Here is a 24,577-nt window from a genome sequence, read left to right as displayed (position 1 = left end):
TCTTTTTTTTTTTTTAAATTTTGTCTCATTTTTATTTATTTGAGTGTGACAGGAAGAGAGAGAATGGGCGCACCAGGGCTTCCAGCCACTGCTAACGAACTCCAGACGTGTGCGCCCCCTTGTGCATCTGGCTAACGTGGGTCCTGGGAAATTGAGCCTTGAATCAGGGTCCTTAGGCTTCATAGGCAAATGCTTAACTGCTAAGACATCTCTCCAGCCCATAGTTTCACTCACTCTTGAGCCTGCCAAGGACAGCAAGAGCCCTAATTTTTAGCCTCTATAAAGGTAGCTCTTGTCTTCCCATCGAGACTCACAAAGCAGAGTCAAAATGTTGGTCTTTCTGGCCAGGAGTGGTGGTGCACGCCTTTAATCTCAGCAATCGGGAGGCAGAAGTAGGAGGAACACTTTGAGTTCAAGACCAGCCTGAGACTACACACTGTGAATTCCAGGTCAGCCAGGGCTAGAGGGAGACCCTATCTTGTAAAGAAAATGTGTTGTGATGCTCACTGGTCCAATCATCCCCAGTGAACAAACACCTACAAATGATTCTTGGACAGTGCTCTGGCCACTCTTAATATTGAAATATGGTATAAAGCCACTGATTTCGTTCTAGAAGAAGCATTCTTTGAAGCTTTTTAAAATTTTTAAATATTTAATTTATTTATTTGAGAGAGGGAAAGAGGCAGAGAGGGAGAGAGAGAGAGAGAAAATGGGTGCGCCAGGGCTTCCAGCCACTGCAAACGAATTTCAGTTGCATGCACCATCTTGTGCATCTGGCTTATGTGGGTCCTGGGAAATCAAACCAAGGTCTTTTGACTTTGCAGGCAAGTGCCTTAACTGCTAAGCCATCTCTCTAGCCCCAAATATAAGCCAAATATAAGGCCTGCAGTGTCCACTGGTGAGTATCTTCACTGGTGATTTCTCTCTCTCCCATTAAACTGCATGCAGCATGGCTTTTTCCAGCGTTCTGTCAGCTGGTCTACATAGAGGAGGTTATCAGCTCAGTTCCAACAGGATTTCTCAGTGGCCTTGCAGCCTAAGTATGTGGACTCTTCAGCAATAGGGTCTTAGCATGTATGCCTGGTGGGAAACCAAGAGCCTGGGCAATGGCCTGTAATGTTTTGGGGGCATAAGGGACCTCCCTGGCCAACAACTCACTGCAAGGTATCCCATCCCTGGCACTGAAAATTTTCTAGTAACAATTTATGGTTCCTGTGTGCTCCATTGTCAAAAAAAAGTAGGTTTCCATATGAGCTATTTATATCCTCTTAGATTTTGATTAGCCCCCCCCCCCCACTTTCCTCTTCTTGTTCACAGCCACACTCGGTTCACTCTGGCACGTCCTCTCCTCTCTTCTTGCTCTCTGACTCCACCGCTCTAGTCCCAGAGTGATGTCAAATGACAGACTTATACTCGTCCCAGCCGAAAAGTTTTGATGCCTTGTCATAGGAGATGGAAAATAGCTATGCTTTGAAGACATCATTTGGAAACCTAACTATGTTACTTGGCTGTGTAACTTTGAGCAAGTGTGTGTGTATGTGTGTGTGTGTGTGTGTGTGTGTGTGTGTATTTACGAGAGAGACAGTGGGCGAGCCAGGGCATGCAACCACTGCAAACAAACTCCCGACACATGCATCACCCTGTGCATCTGGCTTACATGGGTCATGGGGAATCGAACCTGGGACCTTTGGCTTTGCAGGCAAGTGCCTTAACTGCTAAGCCAGCTCTCCAGCCTTTGAGCAAGTTTCTTAATGTCTCTGCATATCGCTTATCTTAGTAATAATGATAGCACTGTAATAGGACTTTAAAAAAAATTTTTTTTTGTATTTTTCTATGAGAGAGAAGGGGAGAGAATATTGGCTCATCAGAGCTTCCAGCCACTGCAATCGAACTCCAGACATGTGTGCCATGTTATGTGCACACGCGACCTTGCTTGCTTGTGTCACCTTGTTCGTCTGGCTTACGTGAGATCTAGAGTTGAACATGGGTCCCTTAGGCTTCGCACGCAAGTGCCTTAACTGCTAAGCCTTCTCTCCAGCTCAACAGTCAGGATTCTTTTGGTTACCAGTGACAGAAAATGAACCAAATGAAGAGAAGTAATCCAAAAAGTTTTCAGGAATAACTAGGATCACCATCTCACAAGTTGCTTGTTTTCTCTTTGCCTTTTTTGGGGTGTGTGTGAGGGGGGAGAGGTCATATCTCTTTGTCTTTGCCTTTCTCTGCACTCTACCTTAGTTTTCTTGAATTGGCTCTTTCATAAATGGCCAGTAGCTTCCAGGTCCACATTATCCAGTTATGCAATAAATGAAGGGAAACTCCTGCTGTGGATCACAAATTGAAAACTTTCGGGAAAGACCTTCGCTTGTCTCCCACCGAAGGCTAGCCCACCAGGTAGGATGTATGAAATGGCAGTTTCCAGTTAAGACTCTGTTCTAGATAGACAAACCAATAGTTACAAATCATTTTAAAAATATTTTTATTTATTTATTTTGGAGACAGAGGGAGAGAGACAGAGAAAAAGATGCAGACAGAGAAGGGAGAGGGTATGTCAGGCCAAGGCTTCCAGCCACCGCAAACAAACTCCAATGCATATATTGCTTTGTGCATCTGGCTTTATATGGGCACTGGGGAATTGAAGCCAGACCGTCAGGCTTTGCAAAGACCTTTAACCACTGAGCCATTTCTCCAACTCTACAAGTCTACACATCTTATCTTGCATGGTCATATACAAGATACGGCTGGGGAGATGGCTTAGCAGTTAAGGCACTTGGCTGTGAAGCCAAAGGACCCAGGTTCGATTCTCCAGGACCCACATAAGCCAGATGCGCAAGATGGTGCATGCATCTGCGGTTTGTTTGCAGCAGCTGAAGGTGCTAGCATGGCCATTCTCTCTCTATCTCTCAAATAAAATAAAATAATCAATGAATTTTTAAAAAGAGATAAAACAGGGCAGTCTAGATCGGTGATGATCCGGTGCCCAGAGAAACATGTAAGTTCGGCACGCAGATACTATACACAACAGATGCTCTGCCAATTCTTCTCCTTACCCTTCACTGGCCACAGCCTTGCTTCCAGGACAACTGATTGCCTACATCACGTGTCTTTGTCTCTCTCTAAGTAGACAAAAGTTGTGCCCTCTGAAAAGATGCACTCACAAAGGCACAGGGGTCTGATCAAGAGGAGTCACATCACTAGCTCCCATGTAACACTAAGCTTCCCACCTCCCACGGTTCCGCATCCCCAGGAATTAATGGACCCCTCTCTCTTACCCTAGAACGGGTACCCAGGCCTTCTTCCCTTATTCCTAGTAGCCTCATAAGACTCAGACCAAAGACACCATCTGCAAAGCCTCCCTCAGCGCACCTCCTCTGCTCTGCCCTCCCAGAAGTTCTTTATTCCCAACCACACAGGGTTGATTCCATTACGTAGCAATTATCTGCTCGCCCGCCCCGTCCGTTCCTTTCCGCTCCCTCCCACCTACCATCTCCAGCAACTGTGGCTTGTCAGCTCCAAATCTCCTGCCCAGGCAGAAAGCCTGGCTTCTAGTAGACCTCAATGAATGCTTGTTAGATGAAATACTGAATGAATCAGTGGTGCGGAGGAAGGAGAGCGCAGAGGCAAGAGAAAAGGCGGAGGCTGTCTAGAAAAAAGTTCACTGTTTCCACACAGACAAACCTGGGTCTGTTTCAATGCTTTACAGTTCACACAAAAGAGGGAGGGGGAAAAAAAAAAAGCAAGCAAGAGGCCTGAGATGCTTAGAAACAAAGTTGCTTCCTGTCCCTGACATTTGAGAGTTGCTAGTTGGGTTTTGTGGTGAACACTTGGACGTGGTCTCCGTTGCCCATGGGAAAGTAATCGCAGTATAGAGAGATCTGTTTCGTTATTCCAGCTGAACGATGCAGGCATGGTGGGGGGGGGGGGCATTCTCTTCTCAATCCACATCGACACCAGGTGGGAGAAGACCCAGGGCTCTAAGTGTTCCCAGCCATCTGCCCTGGCGTCATACTGTGGGCCAAAGGAATGAGGTCATTGTCGCCAATGAAGTCACCGCTCCATGATTCATCCCACATCAGTTCCCCACTTGGAGCGCTCAGACATTCTCAGACCAGAGCTTCTCCAAGCAGCCCAGAACCGGAGGGCCCTCCCTCCCCGTGAGGTGAGCTCACACTTGTAGAGCCGAAAGCTGAGGTCCAGAGAAGGGGGAGTGCATGAGATGCTGCTAACTTGTGGAGCTTGGACCAAATTCAGCCTTCCTGGCTCAGTGCACAGGCCCACAGTGTCTGAACGTCTTCTACAGGTCTTCCTTTCAGAATACTAGTCTCAGCAAATGCTGCCTGAGCGAATGGTCTTGCAAAAAACAGGCAAACCCTCATTTCTTTCCCTTTTAAGAGTAAATGGTGGGAGTGGAGAGGTGGCTTAGCCTTTAAGGCATTTGCCTGCAAAGCCAAAGGATCCTGGTTCGCTTGCCCAGGACCCATGTAAGCCAGATGCACAAGGGGGCACATGCATCTGGAGTTCATTTGCAGTGGCTGGGGTCCCTGACACACCCATTCTCTCTCTCTCAAATATATATATATATATATATATACATATATATATATGTGTGTGTGTGTGTGTGTGTGTGTGTGTGTGTATGTATTTAAATTTTTTTGTTTACTTTTATTTATTTATTTGAGAGTGACAGACAGAGAGAGAAAGATGCAGATAGAGACAGACAGAATGGGTGCGCCAGGGCTTCCAGCCACTGCAAACGAACTCCAGACGCGTGCGCCCCTTGTGCATCTGGCTAATGTGGGTCCTGGATTGAGCCTCGAACCAGGGTCCTTAGGCTTCACAGGCAAGCTATCTCTCCAGATATATATATATATATATGAATAAATGGCTGGGATACCTCCCGATGAGTTGTTGGTCAGGGAGGCTCATAGGGGACCCCCCCGCCCAAACAATATAGGCCATTTCCAAGGCTCTTGGAAAGAGTCTATTGCTGAAAACCCCGTGTACTTCAGTTGCAGAACACTGAGAAACCAAGCTAGAACTGAGCAGGGAGCCTTCTCCCTGATGGTTAGCCATCACGGTGTCAGAAAGTGCTATGTAGTCTGCTGGGATTAGAAAAGTTTACTGTCTTGGGCTGGAGAGATGGCTTAGCGGTTAAGCACTTGCCTGTGAAGCCTAAGGACCCCGGTTCGAGGCTCGATTCCCCAGGACCCACGTTAGCCAGATGCACAAGGGGGCGCACGCGTCTGGAGTTCGTTTGCAGTGGGTGGAAGCCCTGGTGCGCCCATTCTCTCCCTCCCTCCCTCTCTCTTTCTCCCTTCTTTCCTCCCTCCCTCCTTCTCTCTGCCTGTAGCTCTCAAATAAATAAATGAAAAATTTTTTAAATTTTTTTTTTAATTTATTTGAGAGCGACAGACACAGAGAGAAAGACAGATAGAGGGAGAGAGAGAGAATGGACGCGCCAGGGCTTCCAGCCTCTGCAAACGAACTCCAGACGCGTGCGCCCCCTTGTGCATCTGGCTAACGTGGGACCTGGGGAACCGAGCCTCGAACCGGGGTCCTTAGGCTTCACAGGCAAGCGCTTAACCGCTAAGCCATCTCTCCAGCCCATAAATGAAAATTTAACAAAGAAGTTTACTGTTTTATCCCACAGTGGATCCTGCTAGTTACACCACTAGCCAGCCATTCAAGACGTGTCCACAGGTACAAGAGTGGCATGTCTGCTACGGCGTACCCAATTGCTCCCCTGCTTGGATCTGAGGCCCACTCCATGGGAGGGAATTTCACGTCTGGTACTAAAAACCTAGTCAAATGCCTATGGCTAGTGGGCTGGAGAGATGGCGTAGCAATTAAGGCATTTGCCTGCACAGCCAAAGAATCCCAGTTTGACTCTCCAGAACCCACATAAGCCAGTTGAAAAAAGGGGAGCACGTGCATCTGGAGTTTGTTTTCAGTGGCTGGAGGCCCTGGCCTGCCCATTCTCTCCTCTCTTTCTGCCTCTTTCTCTCTCTCAAATAAATTGTGTGTATACGTGTATATATATACACACACATATATATATATGGCCTACAGTTAGAAAGGTCATAGGCCCGAAGGGGGGAAGCTATTACTGTTGTTTGGTTGGATGGATATGTTGTGCTGGTCACATCTCATTCTAAATATTTATACTCAGGCTCACGATGCTGCCCTCCCTGGTAATCCCAGAAGCTTCTCTTTGCAGCTGGTGATGACCACTGGGGACACTCACGACTTGTCAGAGTGCTGAGAAGTGACTGTGGAGTGTTCGGCGCTAAATGAGACCCTCCTTACAGGCTAAGCCATCTCTTCAGCTTTAAAACCGTTTTTTTTTTTTGAAACAGAAAACATCAAAAGCCGGGCATGATGGCATGCGCCTTTCATCCCAGCACTTGGGAGGTAGAGGTACGAGGATCACAGCGAGTTCGAGGCCACCCTGAGACTACACAGCGAATTCCAAGTCAGCCGGAGTTAGAGCAACACCACACCTTGAAAAACAAACAAACAACAACACACAAGAAAAGAGAAAGTATCGGCCTGGAGAGATGGCTTAGGAGTAAGGCCTTTGCCTGCAAAGCCAAAGGATCCCGGTTCAATTCTCCAGGACCCATGTACGCCAGATGTACGAGGGGGTGCACGCATCTGGAGTTCCTTTGCAGCGACTGGAGGCCCTGGTGTGCCCATTCTCGCTCTTTCTCTCTCTCTCAAATAAATAAATAAATAAAATATATATTTTTTTTAAAAAAGAGAAAATATCAAGCCACGACTTCAAGGCGCTGCGCTACCTTTCTTAACCTTGAAGTACTTGCGAATTATCTTCCAGACTCATTGCGGATTCATTTAAAGCAGTCGATGCAAGTTACCTACACTCAGAAGCAATAGTCAAGATCTGGAGAGATGCTTAGGTGAATTCACAAGGAGTTTCCAAGAATCCTCCAAGTTGTTCCCTGCAGGGTGGAAATCAGGTTCAGGCTTTGAGAATCGGGGTCATGGGGTTTGTTAAATGAGGACATCACAGCCAGCATTTCTGCAAGCGTGCCTCAGAAGTCCTTGAGTGGCACCAGTAGCTAGAAGCCTTCGCGTATAAGTAGTTCATCTTTCCAGTTTCCTCACCTACAACCTGAGTGTGCAAGCCTTTCAACACAGCATTTTTTTCTACCACTGTGAATCAACGATGGAGGTGGGGTGTGGGGGGGGGGGAGAAGCAATTTTCCCTCGGGGTCAGCAAGCTGGGATCTAGGGGTGTGGCTGTCAGCCTGGAGTGCGCGCCTACGGGGAAGGGGCGGCTGTGAGAGCCTAGGGATCAAAGCACTTAGCCAGAGAACCGGCCCTGGCCAGAGACCGTGCGTGTCCAAGCTTGGCCATGCCTAGGGGCGTGGTTTGCCACCTAGCCCGAGGGCCAAGGCTTAGAGCATTGGGGGTGGAGGTGAGGTCATCACTTCTCAGACAGCCAAACCAAATACACTTGGAGGCACCCTTAGGACCGAAAGGTGGCCTCGGACAATGTCGCCTCCAGGGGGAGCACAGGTACAATCCTCCGGGACTTGAGCCTACGGGGTCCCTTCGGTGCTGGTTGAAGGGGGAGGGGGAAAGGGTGCAACAAGCTGAATCTCCCTTAGTCACCGATTTCTGAGAACATGATACCAGCTAGCGTAGTGAAAGGGGGGGGGGTGATGGTGAGGAAGACCATGCATCATGCCAAGGAGTCCCTGCTTTTCCAGCTCAGTGACCGAGCACTCCACCAGCCCGTGCCACTCCGCATACCTTTAAAAAAGAAAAAAAAAAAAAAAAACAAAAAACAAGGCCGGGCTTGGTGGCACACGCACGCCTTTAATCCAAGCACTCAAGAGGCTGGGGATCGCCGTGAGTTCGAGGCCACCCTGAGACGCTATAGTGAATTCCAGGCCAGCCTGAGCTAGAGTGAGACCCTACCTCGAAAAAACAAAATAACAACAACAACAACAATAATAATAATAATAAATATTTTTTTTTCACTCTCTGGGCTTTTCTTTCTCCCGGATCTCTAGTGTTCACGGAGCACTTCAAAGCCGAAAGGATGGCTCCTGCTCTCAGAGCAGGATTTAAATACATACGTATACTTTTGCACGACTACCGATTGCGTCATCGTAGAGGCCGTCGTTGGCTCCCCAAGGGGCCTCCACGTCGTCTCCCGGCAATGGGAGTAGTGGGTGAGGGGTGGAGGGGTGGGTAGGAAAGGCCTGTGGACGTTTCCGGGTGCTGCCGGCACTTTCGCGAGGAGCCCTCGGCTAGATCCCTCCCGCCTCCCTCCTCCCCCTACTCGCCGGCCTCCCTCCTCCCGGGTGTTCCCGGGCTCCTCCTCCTCCACCCGGCCGCGTGGGGACCCGGGCGCGCGGCGTCCGCGGGGGCGCACGGCGGGGACGCAGGGCTGGGGCGCACGACCAGGGCGCACGGCGGGGGCGCAGGGCCGAGCGGGGCGGGCACCTGGGCTGGCACGGGGCGGGGACACCCGCCTGGCCCCTCCCCTCCGAGGCCCTCCCCAAAGTTGCCGTGTCCCGGCTGGGGGCGGGTAGGGGGTTGTTTGGGGGGTGGGGGGAGACGGACAGTCTTATGATCCAGCGGATCTTCCAAAGGAGGCCGGGCCGGGGAACGGAGCGCTCGGGTGCTGGGTAGCGGGGGGCGGCGACCGGGGAGAGGATCCGGGCAAGTGACCCGCCGTCCTCTCCTCCTCCTCCTCCTCCTCCTCCTCCGGCGAGGGGAGCCGCTGCATGGGGTCGGGGGGACGGCCCAGCTGCGCCGAGCGGCGGCGGCGACGGCGGCGGATCCCCCTGGCGGGCTGGGGTTGAACCCGGGGACCGGGGCGGAGGCTCCGGGGGGACCATGCCCGGAGGTCGGCCGGCCGCAGCATGGCTCACGGGCCCGGAGCGCTGATGCTCAAATGCGTGGTGGTCGGCGACGGGGCGGTGGGCAAGACGTGCCTGCTCATGAGCTATGCCAACGACGCCTTCCCCGAGGAGTACGTGCCCACCGTCTTCGACCACTACGCAGGTAAGAACCCGGGTCCTGATGACTAAGGGCCCGACTCCCTGGGGGCCCGGGGAACTTTGGAAGCAACTTTACAAGGAGCCCCCTTCCTCCGTGGCTTCCTCCCCACCCCTTATTCCCAGAGTGCTCCCCACCCCTCCTTCCCCCCCCCCAGCGCCCCCTCCCCAGGCTGTGCCTCTGACCACCCCAGCCTCAATTCCCATCCCTGTTCCTATGCTTCCCCAGTCAGTCCCCTGGGTGCTCTCCTTGACCTTCCCACAGATGCCTTCCTTATAACCCCACACCCCTGGAGTAAACATTTGGGGGTACCAGGGGAGACGCTGCCAAGGGACTTAGGAGGAGAAGGGGCCGCCGGGCAGCTAGGGCCCACGCTTACACGGGGAGCTTAGGTCACTTGACAGTGAACTTGGGTGCAAAGGAAAAGCGGAGAGGACGGGGTGCTGTCTCCTGGAGAGCGCCCACTTATGTCCCGCTGGGTTCGGAGGGGAGGGTCCTGGTGGGGAAAGAAATTGTCTTAAGGGTCCAAGTCGTTGTGAGCTCCTCTCCCCAACACCCCCTCCTTCCACTTCTGTCCTTGCAGTCAGCGTCACCGTAGGGGGCAAGCAGTACCTCCTGGGACTCTATGACACAGCCGGACAGGTGAGTGTCTTGGCCTATCCCCCCCCCCCACCTTCCACCAAACCTGCGTGGCTATGGAGGGACTTTGGAAACTGTGGGGTGTCTAGGTGGGTGGGTGTGTCTTCCAGGGGCTCCTTCAGAATTAGGGTCTTCTTCTTTTTTTTTTTTTTTCTTTTCTTTTCTCAACACATTAGAGAAGCAAACCAAAATAAATCAATAAATAAATGCACGCCAGCCCACTGGTGTGGACCCCTGGGACGTGAAAGTTTTTTTGCCTGTATGGGGTGTGTGTGTGTGTGTGTGTGTGTGTGTGTGTGTGTCGCCTGCTGTGTGGGTCCCAACTCCTGTTGCAAAGTGGCTTTGGCCAATGGTGAAGCGCCCTTATTTTTAGTTGCAAATGACCAGGTCTCCCCCCTCACAGCCTCTGTCTGGTCCCTCATTGGTGAGTGGTCTGCCTGCCCGAGGAGCCTGATTGGTGGGAAATGGCATCATCTACCATGATGGGAAGGCATTTGGTCCCGGTTATGTTTATTACAACATCATTGCTCTCTGGGACTCCAGTCTCTGAAAATGTAATTTGTGGTGTTACCAGAGGACTACGGAAAAAAAAAAAAAAAAGAAAAGAAAAGAAAAAGAAAAAGGAAGAAATAACAGTCACTAGCCACTCCCTGGGGTGTGTTATGGGGGCGTGGATAGGGTTAGGACTTCAGCCGGAATCTGGAGGAAGAGCTGGGTTTCCCCCCTGGAGGGTTTTGGGTTTTCTTAAGAGAGATTGTCTTAGAAGAGCATTTCTCCCCGCAGCCTCTGGCCAAGGTCTGCAAAATCAGAAGTGGGCAGGCTCCTTCAAGGGTGAAGGCCCACTTCATGCTGAAGTTATTGTGTGTGAGAGAGAAGTTTTGCAGAATCCAGCTCTGTGATTTGACTTGAAGTTTCAGGAAGAAGTTTCTGGGCGTCATACAGACCCCTGTCTCTGAGGACGTGTGGGCCACTCACTGAAGGGCTTCAGAAGGGTTTTGGGGGAAGAAATCTGGTCACTGAGTTTCTTTATTTGTAAGAAGGGATTTAGTAAAAAGGAAAAAGTCACTGCAGATACTACATACCAGACGCCTAGGCCTGAGTGTGGCTCATGTTTGATGCTCCATAAAGGCATTGTACGCTGGTGTCTAAATTTACCTTTCAGAACTGTTCTCTGTTAAGAGTACTTGTTGGATTCCGAAAATATCTTGTTTTGAGGGGGGAGGGGAGGGCATCAACTCGATGTGGCCTTGATTTCTAAACTGTCAAGTTAGACCAGTATATGAGGATGGAGAGCTGCTGGTAGATTAAGGGGCCAGAGGCCACACCCCTTTCACCAAGCTGACCTAAGCCCTTACAGCCTTCAGGGTCTCTTGGTTACTCTTTGTCCCTCCTACTTCAAGGCCAGATGTGGTGGGCAAGAGGTAGAACTCAACCAAATAATACCAACTCCTTAGAGGTACAGTTGATAAATAAAAGGTTGGCATTATGAGTTGAAACTAGGGAAGTTTTTTATTTTTAAAGTGGCTCTAATTTTAACTTCTTGTACTATATCCTTTTATCCCCCTTGTCACTAGGATGTTTTATTATTTTCTTAATTTTTAAAAATGTATGTTATTTTATTTGTTTGAGAGAGAGAAAAAGAGGCACACATGCATGCGCGTGTGACCCAGAAAGAGAGAATGAGAATGGGCGCTCCAGGGTCTTCAGCCTATGCAAACGAACTCCAGAAGCATGTGCCACTATGTGCATCTGGCTGATGTAGGTCCTGGAGAATTGGACTTGGGTGCTTTGGCTTTGCAGGCTAGCACCTTAACTGCTAAGCCATTCCTCCAACCCCAGTTTTTATTTTATTTCATTTTTAATATTTTATTCTTATTTTACTTGTTAGAGACAGAGGGGAGGGGGAGGATGGGCATGCCAGGGCCCATAGCCACTGCAAATGGTCTTTAGATGCATGCGCCACCATGTGCACCTGGCTTATGTGGGTTCTGGGGAATTGAACCTGGGTCCTTTGGCTTTGCAAGCTAGTAGTGCCTTCACCGCTAAGCCGTTTCTCCAGCTTTGTTTATTTATTTATTGGTTTTTTTGAGGTAGGGGATTTGCCCTAGCCCAGGCTGACCTGGAATTCACTATGTAGTCTCAGGGTGGCCTCAAACTCATGGTGATCTTCGTACCCCTGCCTCCCCAGTGGTGGGATTAAAGGCGTGAGCCACCAGGCACTGCTAGGATCAGGTTTTTTGGTCGTGTGCCATATTCAGCAGGGCGTGTGGACGTCAGAACTAGTCTGTGCGTTTACTGTCTACAGATAAGGATGTGTAACCACATGCAAATAGGACCCCACGTGCGCTACCGGGTCTGGATTTGCTCTGGTTTGAGGTCATTGGTAGTGTGTTGGGATACCCCACGTAGACATATAGACGTAGCAGCTAGAAGTTTTGCAGCCATTCTCCTAAAAGGGTAACAGGGTTGGTTGTGTGTCACCTCTACCGACCCAGGGAACTTAAAACCAAGGCTTTGTGTGTGGTCACTGTAACTGCTCGTGCCAGTTCAGCAGCAGCAACGTGAGTCTCGGGTGGCACTATGTTTATCCAATAGTGGTGTGGGCACCCTGTTGGCCCAGGTGGTAGGCCCCGGTGGTGTATCTTCAAGTAGCTAAGACCCGATTCTCTGTGTCAGGCTTTGTGATAATTGTTGATGGAGAGATGGCTTAGCGGTTAAGCGCTTGCCTGTGAAGCCTAAGGACCCCGGTTCGAGGCTCGGTTCCCCAGGTCCCACGTTAGCCAGATGCACAAGGGGGCGCACGCGTCTGGAGTTCGTTTGCAGTGGCTGGAAGCCCTGGTGCGCCCATTCTCTCTATCTGCCTGTTTCTCTCTCTGTTGCTCCCAATTAAATAAATAAATAAATGAACAAAATTTTTTTTTTTAAAAAGTTTGTGATAATAAGAAGCAAACTTAGCCCAAGTGACAAGGGTCTGTTGTACATTTAGTACCATGCTAGGCATGTGGAGAGAAGTGTAAGAGAAAAACATTGAAGGGCTGAAGAGATGGCTTAGCAGCTAAGGCGCTTGCCTACCAAGGCTAATAACGCCTGTTCGAATCTCCAGGTCCCATGTATCCAGACGCACAGTGACGCAAGCACGCAACATCACACGTGCTGACAAGGGGCGCCCGTGTCTGAGGTTCGCTTGAAGTGGCTGAGTCCCTGGCGCACCCATTCTCTCCCCCTCTCCCTCCTTCTCTCTCTCTCGCAAAATAAAAAGGAGAGAGGGCTGGAGGGATGGCTTAGCAGTTAAGGCGTTTGCCTGCAAGACCAAAGGACCCAGGTTCGATTCCCCAGGACCCATGTTAGCCAGATGCACAAGGGGGGCGCATACGTTTGGAGTTCATTTGCAGTGGCTAAAGGCCCTGGCGTGCCCATTCTTTCTCTCTCTCTCTTTCTCTGACAAATAAATAAATATAAAATATTTTTTTAAAAAAAAAGGAGAGAGAAAGAGAAAGAAATTTAAAATAGGGATTGGCCAGAGCTGGCAATCCAGCGTCTGATCAGGTGCTGTTCACCTGTCTTACGTCGAAGGTTTCTGTGTTGGTCATTGTGACCCCGTTCTTCTATGAATGGGTATCAGATTCCTCTTAATATTAAGACATGGTTACACACACACACACACACACACACACACACACACACACACACAGGATCTTAAGGCAGATGCCCAGCAGAGGAAAGCCCCAAGGGGCTTTGGGACTCAAAAATCTTGTGTTCAGATCGTCACCTTCCTTGCATGGGATTCTAGCTCAGTCCTTCACCTTCGTTCACATAGAAATTCACCATAGAAATGTGAATGATCAGGATCCACCACTCTTCGTGACAGAAGGCATGTGAAAGATCCTACCAGAAATTGTACTCCCCTTTCTTCTTTTCGGGCAGATCACAGGTGAAAGAGGACCAGTGTATTATGACCAGAGCTGATAATTCCACTAGAAGGCCAGATGCTAGACTCTTTAGCAGAGGTGAGGAGACATCTTTCAGAGCCTGCGACCCACTTGTATTAACGAAGTAGCTGCCAGGCGTGGTGGCGCACGCCTTTAATCCCAGCACTCAGGAGGCAGAGGTAGGAGGATCTCTATGAGTTCAAGGTCAGCCTGAGACTCCATAGTGAATTCCACTGGTCAGCCTGGGCTAGAGCAAGACTCTACCTTAAAAAAAAAAAAAAAAACAGGGCTGGAGAGATGACTTAGTGGTTAAGGTGCTTGTCTGCAAAGCCAAAGGACCTTGGTTCAATTCCCCAGGACCCACGTCAGCCAGATGCACAAGGGGCACATGCATCTGGAGTTCATTTGCAGTGGCTAGAGGCTCTGGCGTGCCCATTCTCTCTCTACCTCTTTCTCTCTCTAAAATAAATAAATAAATAAAATATATTTTGAAAACAAACAAACCAAAAAAAAAAAAAAAGAAAAGAAATAGGGGCTGGAGGGATGGCTTAGCAGTTAAGGCGTTTGCCTGCAAAGCCAAAGGACCCAGGTTTGATTTCCCGGGACCCACATTAGCCAGATGCATAAACTGGCACATGTGTCTGGAGTTTGTTTGCAGTGGCTGGAGGCCCTGATGTGCCCTTCCTCTCCCTCTCTCTCTCCCTCTCTCTCTCTCTCTCTCTCTCTCTCTTTCTCTCTCTCTCTCTCTGTCTCTCCCTCTTTCTCTCTGTCAAACAAATAAATAAATAAAAATTTTAAGAGCTTTGTGTAGAACTTGAGAAGGAAGGGACATGTGTAGACTTTACTTGTTTTGTTTTGTTTTCACCCCAGAGAAGATGGGATGAGGAAGAAACCCATAGCATTGGAAAACACTTGGTTTCACTCTCAAAATTTTTGCTCATGCATGTGAGCTCTTGTCACCTGTTTTTTTAATCAATGCTAGAGTTTTTTATTCTTTTATATTATATTTTTATTTGAGAAGCAGAGAGAGAATGGGTGTGCCAGGGCCTCCAGCTGCTGAAAACAAATTCTAGACACGTGTGCCACCTTGCGCATACAGTTTACTTGGGTCCTGGGGAATCGAGCCTGGGTGCTTTGGCTTTGCAGGCAAGTGCTTTAACCACTAAGCCATCCCTCCAGCCCACATACCTGTTTTAATAACAGCAACAGCACCTCCCTTAGGTCGGCGTCTCTAGTCTGTTTGCATTGCTCTTGGCCTTCTGATTGACCCAGTCAACCCAGTTACTTGCCTAATTTATACATTAGGAATCTACCAGTCATGGGAAGATGGTCATAGGTGACCTTTGGCGATCTTGATTCATCTACCTGATCTCTGTGGCTATGAGTGAGACAGTTGGATGGATGGAGAGCTAAAACAAGAGCGTGTTGGACATTAGTCCCCACCGTGTGTTTTGCCTGGGGACGTCTCCCCACTGTCTCAGCTCACTCATTAGCACTGCTGCCAAAGGGAACCCCCTCCCCCGTCCCCTCTCCCCCCATGTCTTGGCTGAGCCTCAGGCTGGTCCGAGGGCACTGTGACATTTTGACCGCTGAGCATTTGGCAGTGGAAGGCGACAGGGACCTCACAGGAGGTCCAGCCTTCCGCCCGTATGTGGGTGGTGCCCCTTTCCTGCCTGGCTTTCAGGACTCTGTGTGTAGGCTCTGCACTAGCTCGCCCCAACTGCCTGCTCTAGGGGGACTGGAGAGCCCCCCCCCCCCATTGCCTTGCAGTGAAGGGAAGTGGCCCTAGCTGTCTCTCTGCCCAGACAAGCCAGCAGGGAACTGCCTGGCCAGCCACTCGCTAGCTGTGGGATCCACGCTGATCTCTTAATCCTTGGCCAGGAAGGCAGAACTTGATACCCTGAAGAGGGAAGCACTGGAGATCAGTTTATTCCACGTCCCAGAATACCCACGCTCAGGGCGATCTGGATTGGGGCGAATCTGGGAACCCCAGAATTCAGGATTTAGCCGGTCCCGGTGTGTGTGTGTGTGTGTGTGTGTGTGTGTGTGTGTGTGTGTGTGTAAATTCGTACGTGTGCTCTGGGCATGCCGTTGCTGTGTCAGCTAACATAAACGTATGAGTTCAGAGATGCATGTATGAGAACTATAAATATCCATTACTCCCATGTCCCCCGGGGTGGCATTTTCAATGACAAGCGAGTTTTGTTCCACATTTGACATAGCCCAGCAGCTGTGGCTGGCCCCTAGCAGCTCTCTTGAGTGCCCAGAGAGGTACTTCCTCTAACGAGGGGAATCTCCACCAGAGGAGGCAGCTGGCAGGGGGCAGCACCCAAAGGCCCTGGCATGAGGGGGAAAAAAGAAGGGTGAGGTTATTGCCTACCCATCAAGCTCCAACCAGCCATCCAGATAGACTTTTCCCCAGAGAGGAAATGAGCGAGTGGGCTGGTAGGGGCCAGGCAGGTGAGTTGGAAAAAGGCTTTCCTACTTCGAAGTGTGCCAGGCTGTGGGGTCCCCACGTGCCATCCGCGAGGGCCCACGGAGCAGAGTGTGAGGGGTTCCTCATGCAGCCACCCCACCGCTCCAGGTGAGATGCTGGTGCGGAGCATTGCTGGTTTCCCTTAGTAACCCGCCGTAGATTTCTTGTGTACATTCTGCTAACCTTTCTAGAAGCTATTTCTACCTCCAGCCTGTACGGCATCACACAGCCATGCTGCCCGGGCGCCCTCCCCGGCTACTGAGAGAGCGACGGCTTCTGTCCACTTCTGAGCCCTGTGTCAACCTCCTTGGGACCCCTGATGGTTCGGGATGTACCAACTTAGATTATGGGTTGGCGCACAGGTATCTTGATCCGAGGGCAGTTCCCACTGGCTCTGATTTAGCCTGAAGTTACATCTTAGCTGTGGCCCCCACCCCTTTGATCCATCTGGCTTCTTCCATTCCCATCGTGACTCTCCTGAAGTCTGGTGACATTTCTGATGGGTGCCCCGGCGTAAGATGTTGCTCTGTTAGCTCTGGGGGATGGAGGAGTGGGGATCCCCAGAAGCTGAGCGTGTATTGTTATTTGCTTTGTGTGTGCTGTGATATGACGAAGCTATGTGTGTGTGTGAGTGGGGGGGGGTGTAGCTGGGGCTTGAACTCACAGCCTCACGAATGCTAGGCAAAGCGCTCTGCCTCTGGGCTCCAACCTCAGCCTATGGCATACTTGGAAGAGGTGTGAAATGCTGTGTTAATAAGCCTTCTGGGTCCAAAGCCTTCTGAAGAAGCAGACTTTTAGCCTTGCTTGGTGTCGCAAACAATTCATCCTAGCGCTGGGGAGGCAGAGGTAGGAGGGTCTCCTTGAGTTCGAGGCCACCCTGAGACTACAGAGTGGATTCTAGGTCAGCCTGAGCTAGAGTGAGACCCTACCATGAAAAAAAAAAAAAAAAAAAAAGTGGACTTCTGTGGTTTTGCTGCGGAGTTTGGGGTTTCCGGAGATGAGCGCTACTGATAACCCAAGCGGCAGCGGCTCTCAGTGGGGGTATCATTTTCTGGCAAAGACGTGTGTGTTGGCAGCAGCCGTTACTAGAGAGAACCCTTAGATACCGAGGAGCAGTGCAGCTACAGCAAAATCAAAGGCCAAACACACGAGCTTTCCCAAAAAATTCAAATTTTTCTGTGCAGGGGAAGCTAGATTTCCTTCCACTCCCCAGCGGGCCCTGGGTTGTGCCCCGTTGGGCTTGCCTTGGCCGGGGAGCGGCTTTCTTGGCCCTCAGCAGTTTACCGTTCCTCTTTTGGTGCCTGGGACATCTATTCTGCATGCCAGGAGACATGCATAGGGTGGGGGAGGGACAGCTGACCCTGCCCTGGCTCTCCACATACCCCGCTAGAGTGAGATCGGACCACTGCCTGCTATGGTGCCTCCAAGCTCCATCCCTACCACATCCCAGTGCCTGGTGCACGCTAGGCCTGTGACTAAGACGTCTTTAAGTGAAATTCACCGTCATTTGACTGCTGATGGATTCTGGAAAAGGATAGCCGGCGACTTAATAGAGAAGCTCCGCTGATGGAGCAGAGGTCTGCAGGGGCCAAGGGGAGTAGTGACTGGGGGATGGGCCTCAAGAAGTCATTGGTTTTGTTCTTTTTTTTTTTTCTTTTTAAATTTTTATTTATTTATTTGAGAGCGATAGACACAGAGAGAAAGACAGAGAGAGGGAGAGGGAGAGAATGGGCGCGCCAGGGCTTCCAGCCTGTGCAAACGAACTCCAGACGCGTGCGCCCCCTTGTGCATCTGGCTAACGTGGGACCTGGGGAACCGAGCCTCAAACCGGGGTCCTTAGGCTTCACAGGCAAGCGCTTAACCACTAAGCCATCTCTCCAGCCCATTGGTTTTATTCTTGCCCCGGGGTTAGCAGGCTTTGTAGTCCCATCAGGTCTTTGTCTCTTTCCAGAGACTTCCCCCAGTCTCCAGAGCAGGGGGTAGCTTGTAGCCTGACAATGGAAAGGCTGGCTCTGGGATTCTGCAGATGGAACAACGTAGTCCTCTCTGAACACCTGTGTAGCTGAGACCGTGGGCCGGCCAGCTCCTCCCACCAGCCTCTCTTCCCTTCCCTGCGGGATGGAGAGACAGGTTCTGTGTCGTGGGTCGGACGGGGTCTGTAAGGACTGGAGAGCTTGTGCATGGGTGCCCACCAGTTTTGGGGCTCCTCGCGACCTCTGTTCTAGTGATCTCAAATTGGTGCCTGCACTGTGCGTCCCAATCTTTCTGTAGGAGAAGAAAGAGGGTGCTGAGACACCCCCCCCCCAAGAATGCTTGCCACATGGCTGGGAAGCTCCGGGGATACATCAAAAGCCTCAGGATCCTTGTGAGGAAGAGGTGGCTGGTATGGCATGGCAAGCTATGCCTTGGGGAAAGATGGGCTCTAACAGCACTGGCTACCAGAGTGGGTCCCCTTATTGGGCTGCTGGGGTCCAGCCTGCTCTGGTTCTCCGCCACCAAGTTACAATGTGGGGAGTATGGTCGTGTAGGCAGAGGGTGCGTACGAGAGCTCATATTCTGGCTGGGGGTGGGGGAGTCATGTGGCGGGGGGTGGGGGGCAGCCATGGGAAGTGTCCAGATTGCGTCTTGATGGGTCCTGGGTGTCTTCTGTCAGTGTCAACACGAGGAATGGGCTTGATGACTAAATTGTAGAGTTTTTCACTCTGTGACTGACAGCGTGGTAATTAAGAGACATATTAATCCGCTGCTGTGTTGCTTGTTGATCTTGGTAGAGGAGTTAGCGGGGGAGGGAGGGGGCCCTCTATTATTGCTGATTCTTTTTTTTTTTTTTTTTGGTTCATTTTTTATTTATTTATTTGAGAGCAACAGACACAGAGAGAAAGACACATAGAGGGAAAGAGAGAGAATGGGCGCGCCAGGGCTTCCAGCCATTGCAAACGAACTCCAGACACGTGCGCCCCCTTGTGCATCTGGCTAACGTGGGACCTGGGGAACCGAGCCTCGAACCGGGGTCCTTAGGCTTCACAGGCAAGCGCTTAACCGCTAAGCCATCTCTCCAGCCCTTGCTGATTCTTTTTGAGTGGCTGGTAGAAGTGAGCCACATGCCCCTCCACATTTCCAGACTGACAAGTCCATCCAGGCTCAGTGGACTTGGGGACTTGAAAATGACACATTTACCACTGAATGGTGTTCCCCCCCCCCCACAGTGCAAAGCCTATGGCTTTCTCGAGGGCTCTCCTGCTCTGTGAATCATGCAATTCTTATTTTGCATGATTTGGCTTATTTTGCAGGATGGGAGAGGTTGAGTTGCACCAGACCACCTAGTTAGTAAGTAAAAGGCAAAGCCGAGTCCCAGGGTAGGCCCTTGGACTCCCGAGTCCTGAGGCCTTTACGCTAGCTGACCCTGATCATCTTGCCCATAGCAAAGTGTTCTTAGAGCCCACATGTTCCGTTGTTTAACCATTTCATGCAAAAAGTACATTCTGAGCACATCACTTTTCTACCCAGAAGAATCGGTGGAATTCTTTCCATGGGTGGACTATGTAGGGGCTTGGCACTGTAAATGCTGTCACTTCTGTGAACTTGAGACTGTTTTGTCAATTTGCCCATACATCACACTTTTCTTTTTTTTTTTTTTTTTCTGGCTTAAAAAAATATTTATTTATTTATTTGAGACACAGAGAGAGAGGGAAGGAATGGGCACACCAGGACCTCCAGCCACTGCAAACGGACTCCAGATGCATGTGCCCCCTTGTGCCTCTGACTTACGTGGGTCATGGAGAATTGAACAGGGATCCTTTGGCTTTTCAGGCAAATGCCTTAGCTGCTAAGCCATCACTCCAACCCCTTTTCTGGCTTTTTGAGGTAGAGTCTCCCTTTAGCCCAGGGTGACCAGAAATTCACTATGTGGTCTTAGGGTGGTGGCCTCAAACTCATGGTGATCCTCCTATCTCTTTGCCTTCCGAGTGCTGAGGTTAAAAGCTGCCACACCTGGCTCCCTATACGTCACACTTTAAAAAAACATTTAAATTATTGTTATATTATTAATTATAATTATATTATTTAAATTAAATATATACATATATTTGTAAGCAGAGAGAGACAAACAGGGACAGAGAGCAGAGAGAAAGAGAAAGAAAGGGAAAATATGAGCATGCCAGGGCCTCCAGCTGCTGCAAACTTCAGTTGCATGTGCCACTTTGTACATCTGATTTTACGTGGGTACTGGGAAATCAAACACTGGTCATTAGGCTTTGTAGGCAAGTGCCTTAACTGCTGAGCCATCTCTCCAGCCCAATCACACTTTCTTAGAAGGTGCATTCCTGGGCTGGAGAGATGGATTAGTGGTTAAGACACTTGCCTGCAAAGCCAAAGGACCCAGGTTCGATTCCCCAGGACCCATGTTAGCCAGATGCACAAGGGGGCGCACGCGTCTGGAGTTCACTTGCAGTGGCTGGAGGCCCTGGCGCGCTCATTCTCTCTCTCGCTCTCTATCTGCATCTTTCTCTCTCTGTCCGCTCTCAAATAAATAAATGAAATATATTTTTTAAAGAAAGGAGCATGCCTGGAGGGGCATTTCTGCTGCACTGCTGATGAGCAATAGGAAGAAGCTTGGCACCATTTGCCTGTAAGCGTGGCTGCGTGTTCTGTGTACGGTTCCTCAGGCCTAAAGAACGGTGCCCCTCCTGAACCCCCTTCTGCTTCCTGTTCCCTGTTCTGCCCACTAGCCTTGACCTGATGTCAGCTTATGGTTTTGGAAACTGCCTCACAAGGGCTACCCAGGCCTCCCATTTCTCCCTTGAAAAGTGTTCTCACTTAAGGGAAAAGCTGCCTCTTCAACACTGCCTGTGTCTGCAGCTGGGCACGTAGCCCAGTGGTAGAGAGTTCGCCTAGTATGTGCAAGGTCCGGGGTTCGATCCCCAGCACCACAAAAGAAAACCAAAAAAGCCCGTGTGTTTCTTTTATCGGAACGTCCCCAGAGGTACAGCCCGGTCTTCCTCTGCTACATGCTACTCAGGACAATTGCGTGCCTGGGCCACCTGTTCACAGAGAGAGAGAGAGAGAGAGAGAGAGAGAGAGAGAGAGAGAAACTGGGCATGCCGGGGCCTCTCGCCACTGCAACTGAACTCCAGATGCACACATCATTTTGTGCATCTGGCTTTACATGGATACTGGGGACTCGAACCCAGGCCATCAGGCTTTGTCAGAAAGAGCCTTTATCTGCTGAGCCATTTTCCCAGCCCTCCTTCCTAATTCTTAGCACGCCTTGGTGGGATGAATAGAATCGTCTCAGTCTGCATGTGGGAAAGGGCCCATGGCACAATCAGAAGGAAACCAGGGCAGGATGCCAGGAGACATCCTTGGCTCCATGGGTGTGCTGTCTGCCTTAGGGCTGTGCACACGGTGGGCTCTGCAGGTCTTCCTTGGTGAGGCCTAAACACCAAGCGTTTTTCTCTCCTGCACAGTGACAGTCAGAGCTGCCTTGGTCTCTTTGGCCATAGTTAACACTTCCTGGTGTCAGACCCTACGCCCAAACCAGGATGTCAACTTGGTTTATGCTGCCTTCGTTCCAAAGTGACAGATGGGCCACGGCATCCTTGTGCCACAAAACTTCCCAGGCAGGTCACAACGTGTGGCTGGAGGCAGAGAAAGGGCTGTGTTGCCGAAACACCCACCTTGGCAGTAATTACTCCTTCCCTGGCTGATCCAAGTGTTCCGGGCGCTGACCTCCCCTTTGTCCATTCTCCTGCTTCCTCCCCCTCAGATGTTTTCTTTCTTTTTCTTTTTCAAAAACTTGTTCCAGTTTAGAGACAGTATCCTTCAGATGGCATAAAGGTTGGGATTATGAATGAGTTGGCTAAAAGTAGGCCCCTGGAAGAGCTACCACTGAGAAGGCATTTAATTCTTGACTGTACCATTTAATTAGAATTCCATTCACCCCAGCTTCATTTCAAAAGGTTGCTTCTCCCCAGCCAGCTGGGTCACTGTTATTACCTAAGGGTGTTTCTAGACTTTTCTTGTCCCTGAAGATGACCCAGAGATAGGGCAGGAAGTGGAGAGAGGACTGAGAAGGGAGATGAGATCTGTGATCCCTCATCCAGAAAGTCAACATAGTGGTGCTCAGTAACACCCTCTTCTTTTGAGGTTGACACCTCTTTTATTTTTTTTATTTTTATTTTTTTTAAGTTTTTATTTATTTATTTGAGAGTGACAGACACAGAGAGAAAGACAGATAGAGGGAGAGAGAAAGAATGGGCGCGCCAGGGCTTCCAGCCTCTGTAAAGGAACTCCAGACACATGCGCCCCCTTGTGCATCTGGCTGACGTGGGACCTGGGGAACCGAGCCTCGAACCGGGGTCCTTAGGCTTCACAGGCAAGCGCTCAACCGCTAAGCCATCTCTCCAGCCCTCTTTTATTTTTTTTAACTTAAAAAAAATATTTATTTATGAGGGAGCAAGAAGCAGAGGGTGAGATAGAAAGAGAGAGAATAGGCACACCAGGGCCTCCAGCCACTGCAAACAAACTCCAAGCACATGTGCTTCCTTGTGCATCTGGCTAACGTGGGTCCTGGAGAGTCGAACCAGGATCCTCCGGCTTTGCAGGCAATTGCCTTAACCACTAAGCCATCTCTCCAGTCCTGACCCCTCTTTTAGCGTGCACTAAATAAACTAAGTTCTAGTCTGACTGTGGCTTTATTCATGTGCAGATCTTCCCAAGAATATTGTGAGGGGGAGGCTGTGTGGAACCTAGCACTTGACGTCAGGTTTGGGGGCCCCAATAGGAAGTAATTGAGCATTGGAGCTCACGGAGTGTGCTGGCCAGGTTATTATGGAAAGAATCACCTTTCTCCCATAAATGGTTTTCTCGTTTGGAAGGGGGAATCTGATCTGTCTAGACGTTATTGAAGGACTTTAAAATCAGCTTATAGGTGGTGGTTTTAATGCACTGCCCATGTAAGCACAATGGGATTCTTGGTGGGGCTTAGTAGCAGAAAGGTGGCCAGGCCCATCTGGATGAAAAACGGGCTGTGGGTATGAGCTGTTTTCCGGTGCATCTGTATCCATGGGGATTTTTTGCTGTCGGGTGTACTGCTAGTGTGGCCTGGGTCATTTGTGGTGCGTTCATAACATCATTCCTGTATATCAAACGGGTGATGTCTGTGTTTTGTTTTCCCTTGTTAAAACTGAGATGTAATTCATCAAACATTTTTTTTTTTTTTGAGGCAAGCATGTGAGAGAGCGAGTGAGAAAGAGAGAGAGAGAGGAGATAATGAGAGAGAGAAAAAGAGAGAATTGACGCACCTCATCCACTGCAATGGAATGCCACCTAGTGGGCATGTGCGACCTTCCATGTGCATCACCTTTGTGCGTCTGGCTTACATGGGACCTGGAGAGTCGAACATGAGTCCTTAGACTTCCTGGGCAAGTGCCTTAACCACTAAGCCATCTCTCCAGCCCTCATCAAACATTTGTTTTTTTTTTAATCACTCCCAAAAGAAACTTCACAGCCATTAACAGTCAATCCCTTCCTCCCACCCTCAGGCAATCTGCTTCTGTTTCATGGATTTGCCTATTTTGGGCATTTCATGTAACTATTAGCGTCTTTTGTGGATGGCTTCTTCCATTCAGTATAATGTTTTCAAGGTTCATCTGTGTTTCTAGAAAGTATTAGTAATTCATTCCTCTTTGGCTGAACTTACCGTCTTGACTTCTTTTATCACTCTTCCTTGGTATTGGCTCTGGGGCCCATGTTCAGGGTGGGAAGCAGGAAGCCAGTTCTGCTGTCCTGTAACACAGGTGAGGGGGGTGATATAAGACTATTCTCCCCACTTCTCCAATACTTGAGTTCCCTCAATGTCTCTGTTCATGGTGTCTCCCACCCTCATCCAGAACCCACTATCATATATATATATATATATATATATTTTAAATTTATTTTTATCTATTTGAGAGGGACAGATAGAGAGAGAAAGAGGCAGATAGAGAGAGAGAGAGAGAATGGGGGTGCCAGAGCCTCCAGCCACTGCAAACGAACTCCAGACGCGTGTGCCCCCTTGTGCATCTGGCTAACGTGGGTTCTGGGGAGTTGAGCCTTGAACTCAGGTCCTCAGGCTTCACAGGCAAGTGCTTAACCACTAAGTGATCTCTCCAGCCCTTATATTTTTAATATATGTATTTATTTGAGAGAGAGAATGAGGGAGAGAGAGAGAATGTGCACACCAGGGTCTCCAGCCACTGCAAATGAACTCCAGACGCATGCGCCCCCTTGTGCATCTGGCTTATGTGGGCCCTGGAGAGTCGAACCGGGATCTTTTGGCTTTGCAGGCCAACACCTTAGCTGCTAAGCCATCTCTCCAGCCCCAGACCACACTATCTTCATCCATCAAATGTGTGTGTCAAAGACAAGGTGAGATGAGGAACAAAGGTCCAGGCGCTAGGATTATTCGTGATAGGAGTATTTCAGAGCTACTGGGAAAAGAAAATGCATTCAGCTGGCCAAAATA

General features: G+C 49.9%; 2 protein-coding genes across 2 annotated transcripts in view; one reads left to right on the top strand and one right to left on the bottom strand.

The window, feature by feature from the left end:
* The window catches only part of Atp6v1e2 (ATPase H+ transporting V1 subunit E2), a 28,161-nt gene extending 19,946 nt beyond the window's left edge, over window positions 1–8,215 (bottom strand). The window contains exon 1 of the mRNA XM_004660138.3: window positions 8,103–8,215. The gene's annotated coding sequence lies outside the window, so the exon portion shown is untranslated. The remainder of the gene's footprint in view (window positions 1–8,102) is intronic.
* A 622-nt stretch (window positions 8,216–8,837) lies between these two features.
* The window catches only part of Rhoq (ras homolog family member Q), a 50,003-nt gene continuing 34,263 nt past the window's right edge, over window positions 8,838–24,577 (top strand). Inside the window, exons 1-2 of the mRNA XM_004660140.2 lie at window positions 8,838–9,036; window positions 9,614–9,672. Coding sequence (XP_004660197.1) covers window positions 8,895–9,036; window positions 9,614–9,672 — 201 coding nt within the window. The 5' untranslated portion in view covers window positions 8,838–8,894. The remainder of the gene's footprint in view (window positions 9,037–9,613; window positions 9,673–24,577) is intronic.

The sequence above is a fragment of the Jaculus jaculus genome, chromosome 18, assembly GCF_020740685.1.
Source record: "Jaculus jaculus isolate mJacJac1 chromosome 18, mJacJac1.mat.Y.cur, whole genome shotgun sequence".
Classification (NCBI taxonomy): domain Eukaryota; kingdom Metazoa; phylum Chordata; class Mammalia; order Rodentia; family Dipodidae; genus Jaculus; species Jaculus jaculus.
This window is presented reverse-complemented; position numbering and strand designations above follow the sequence as displayed.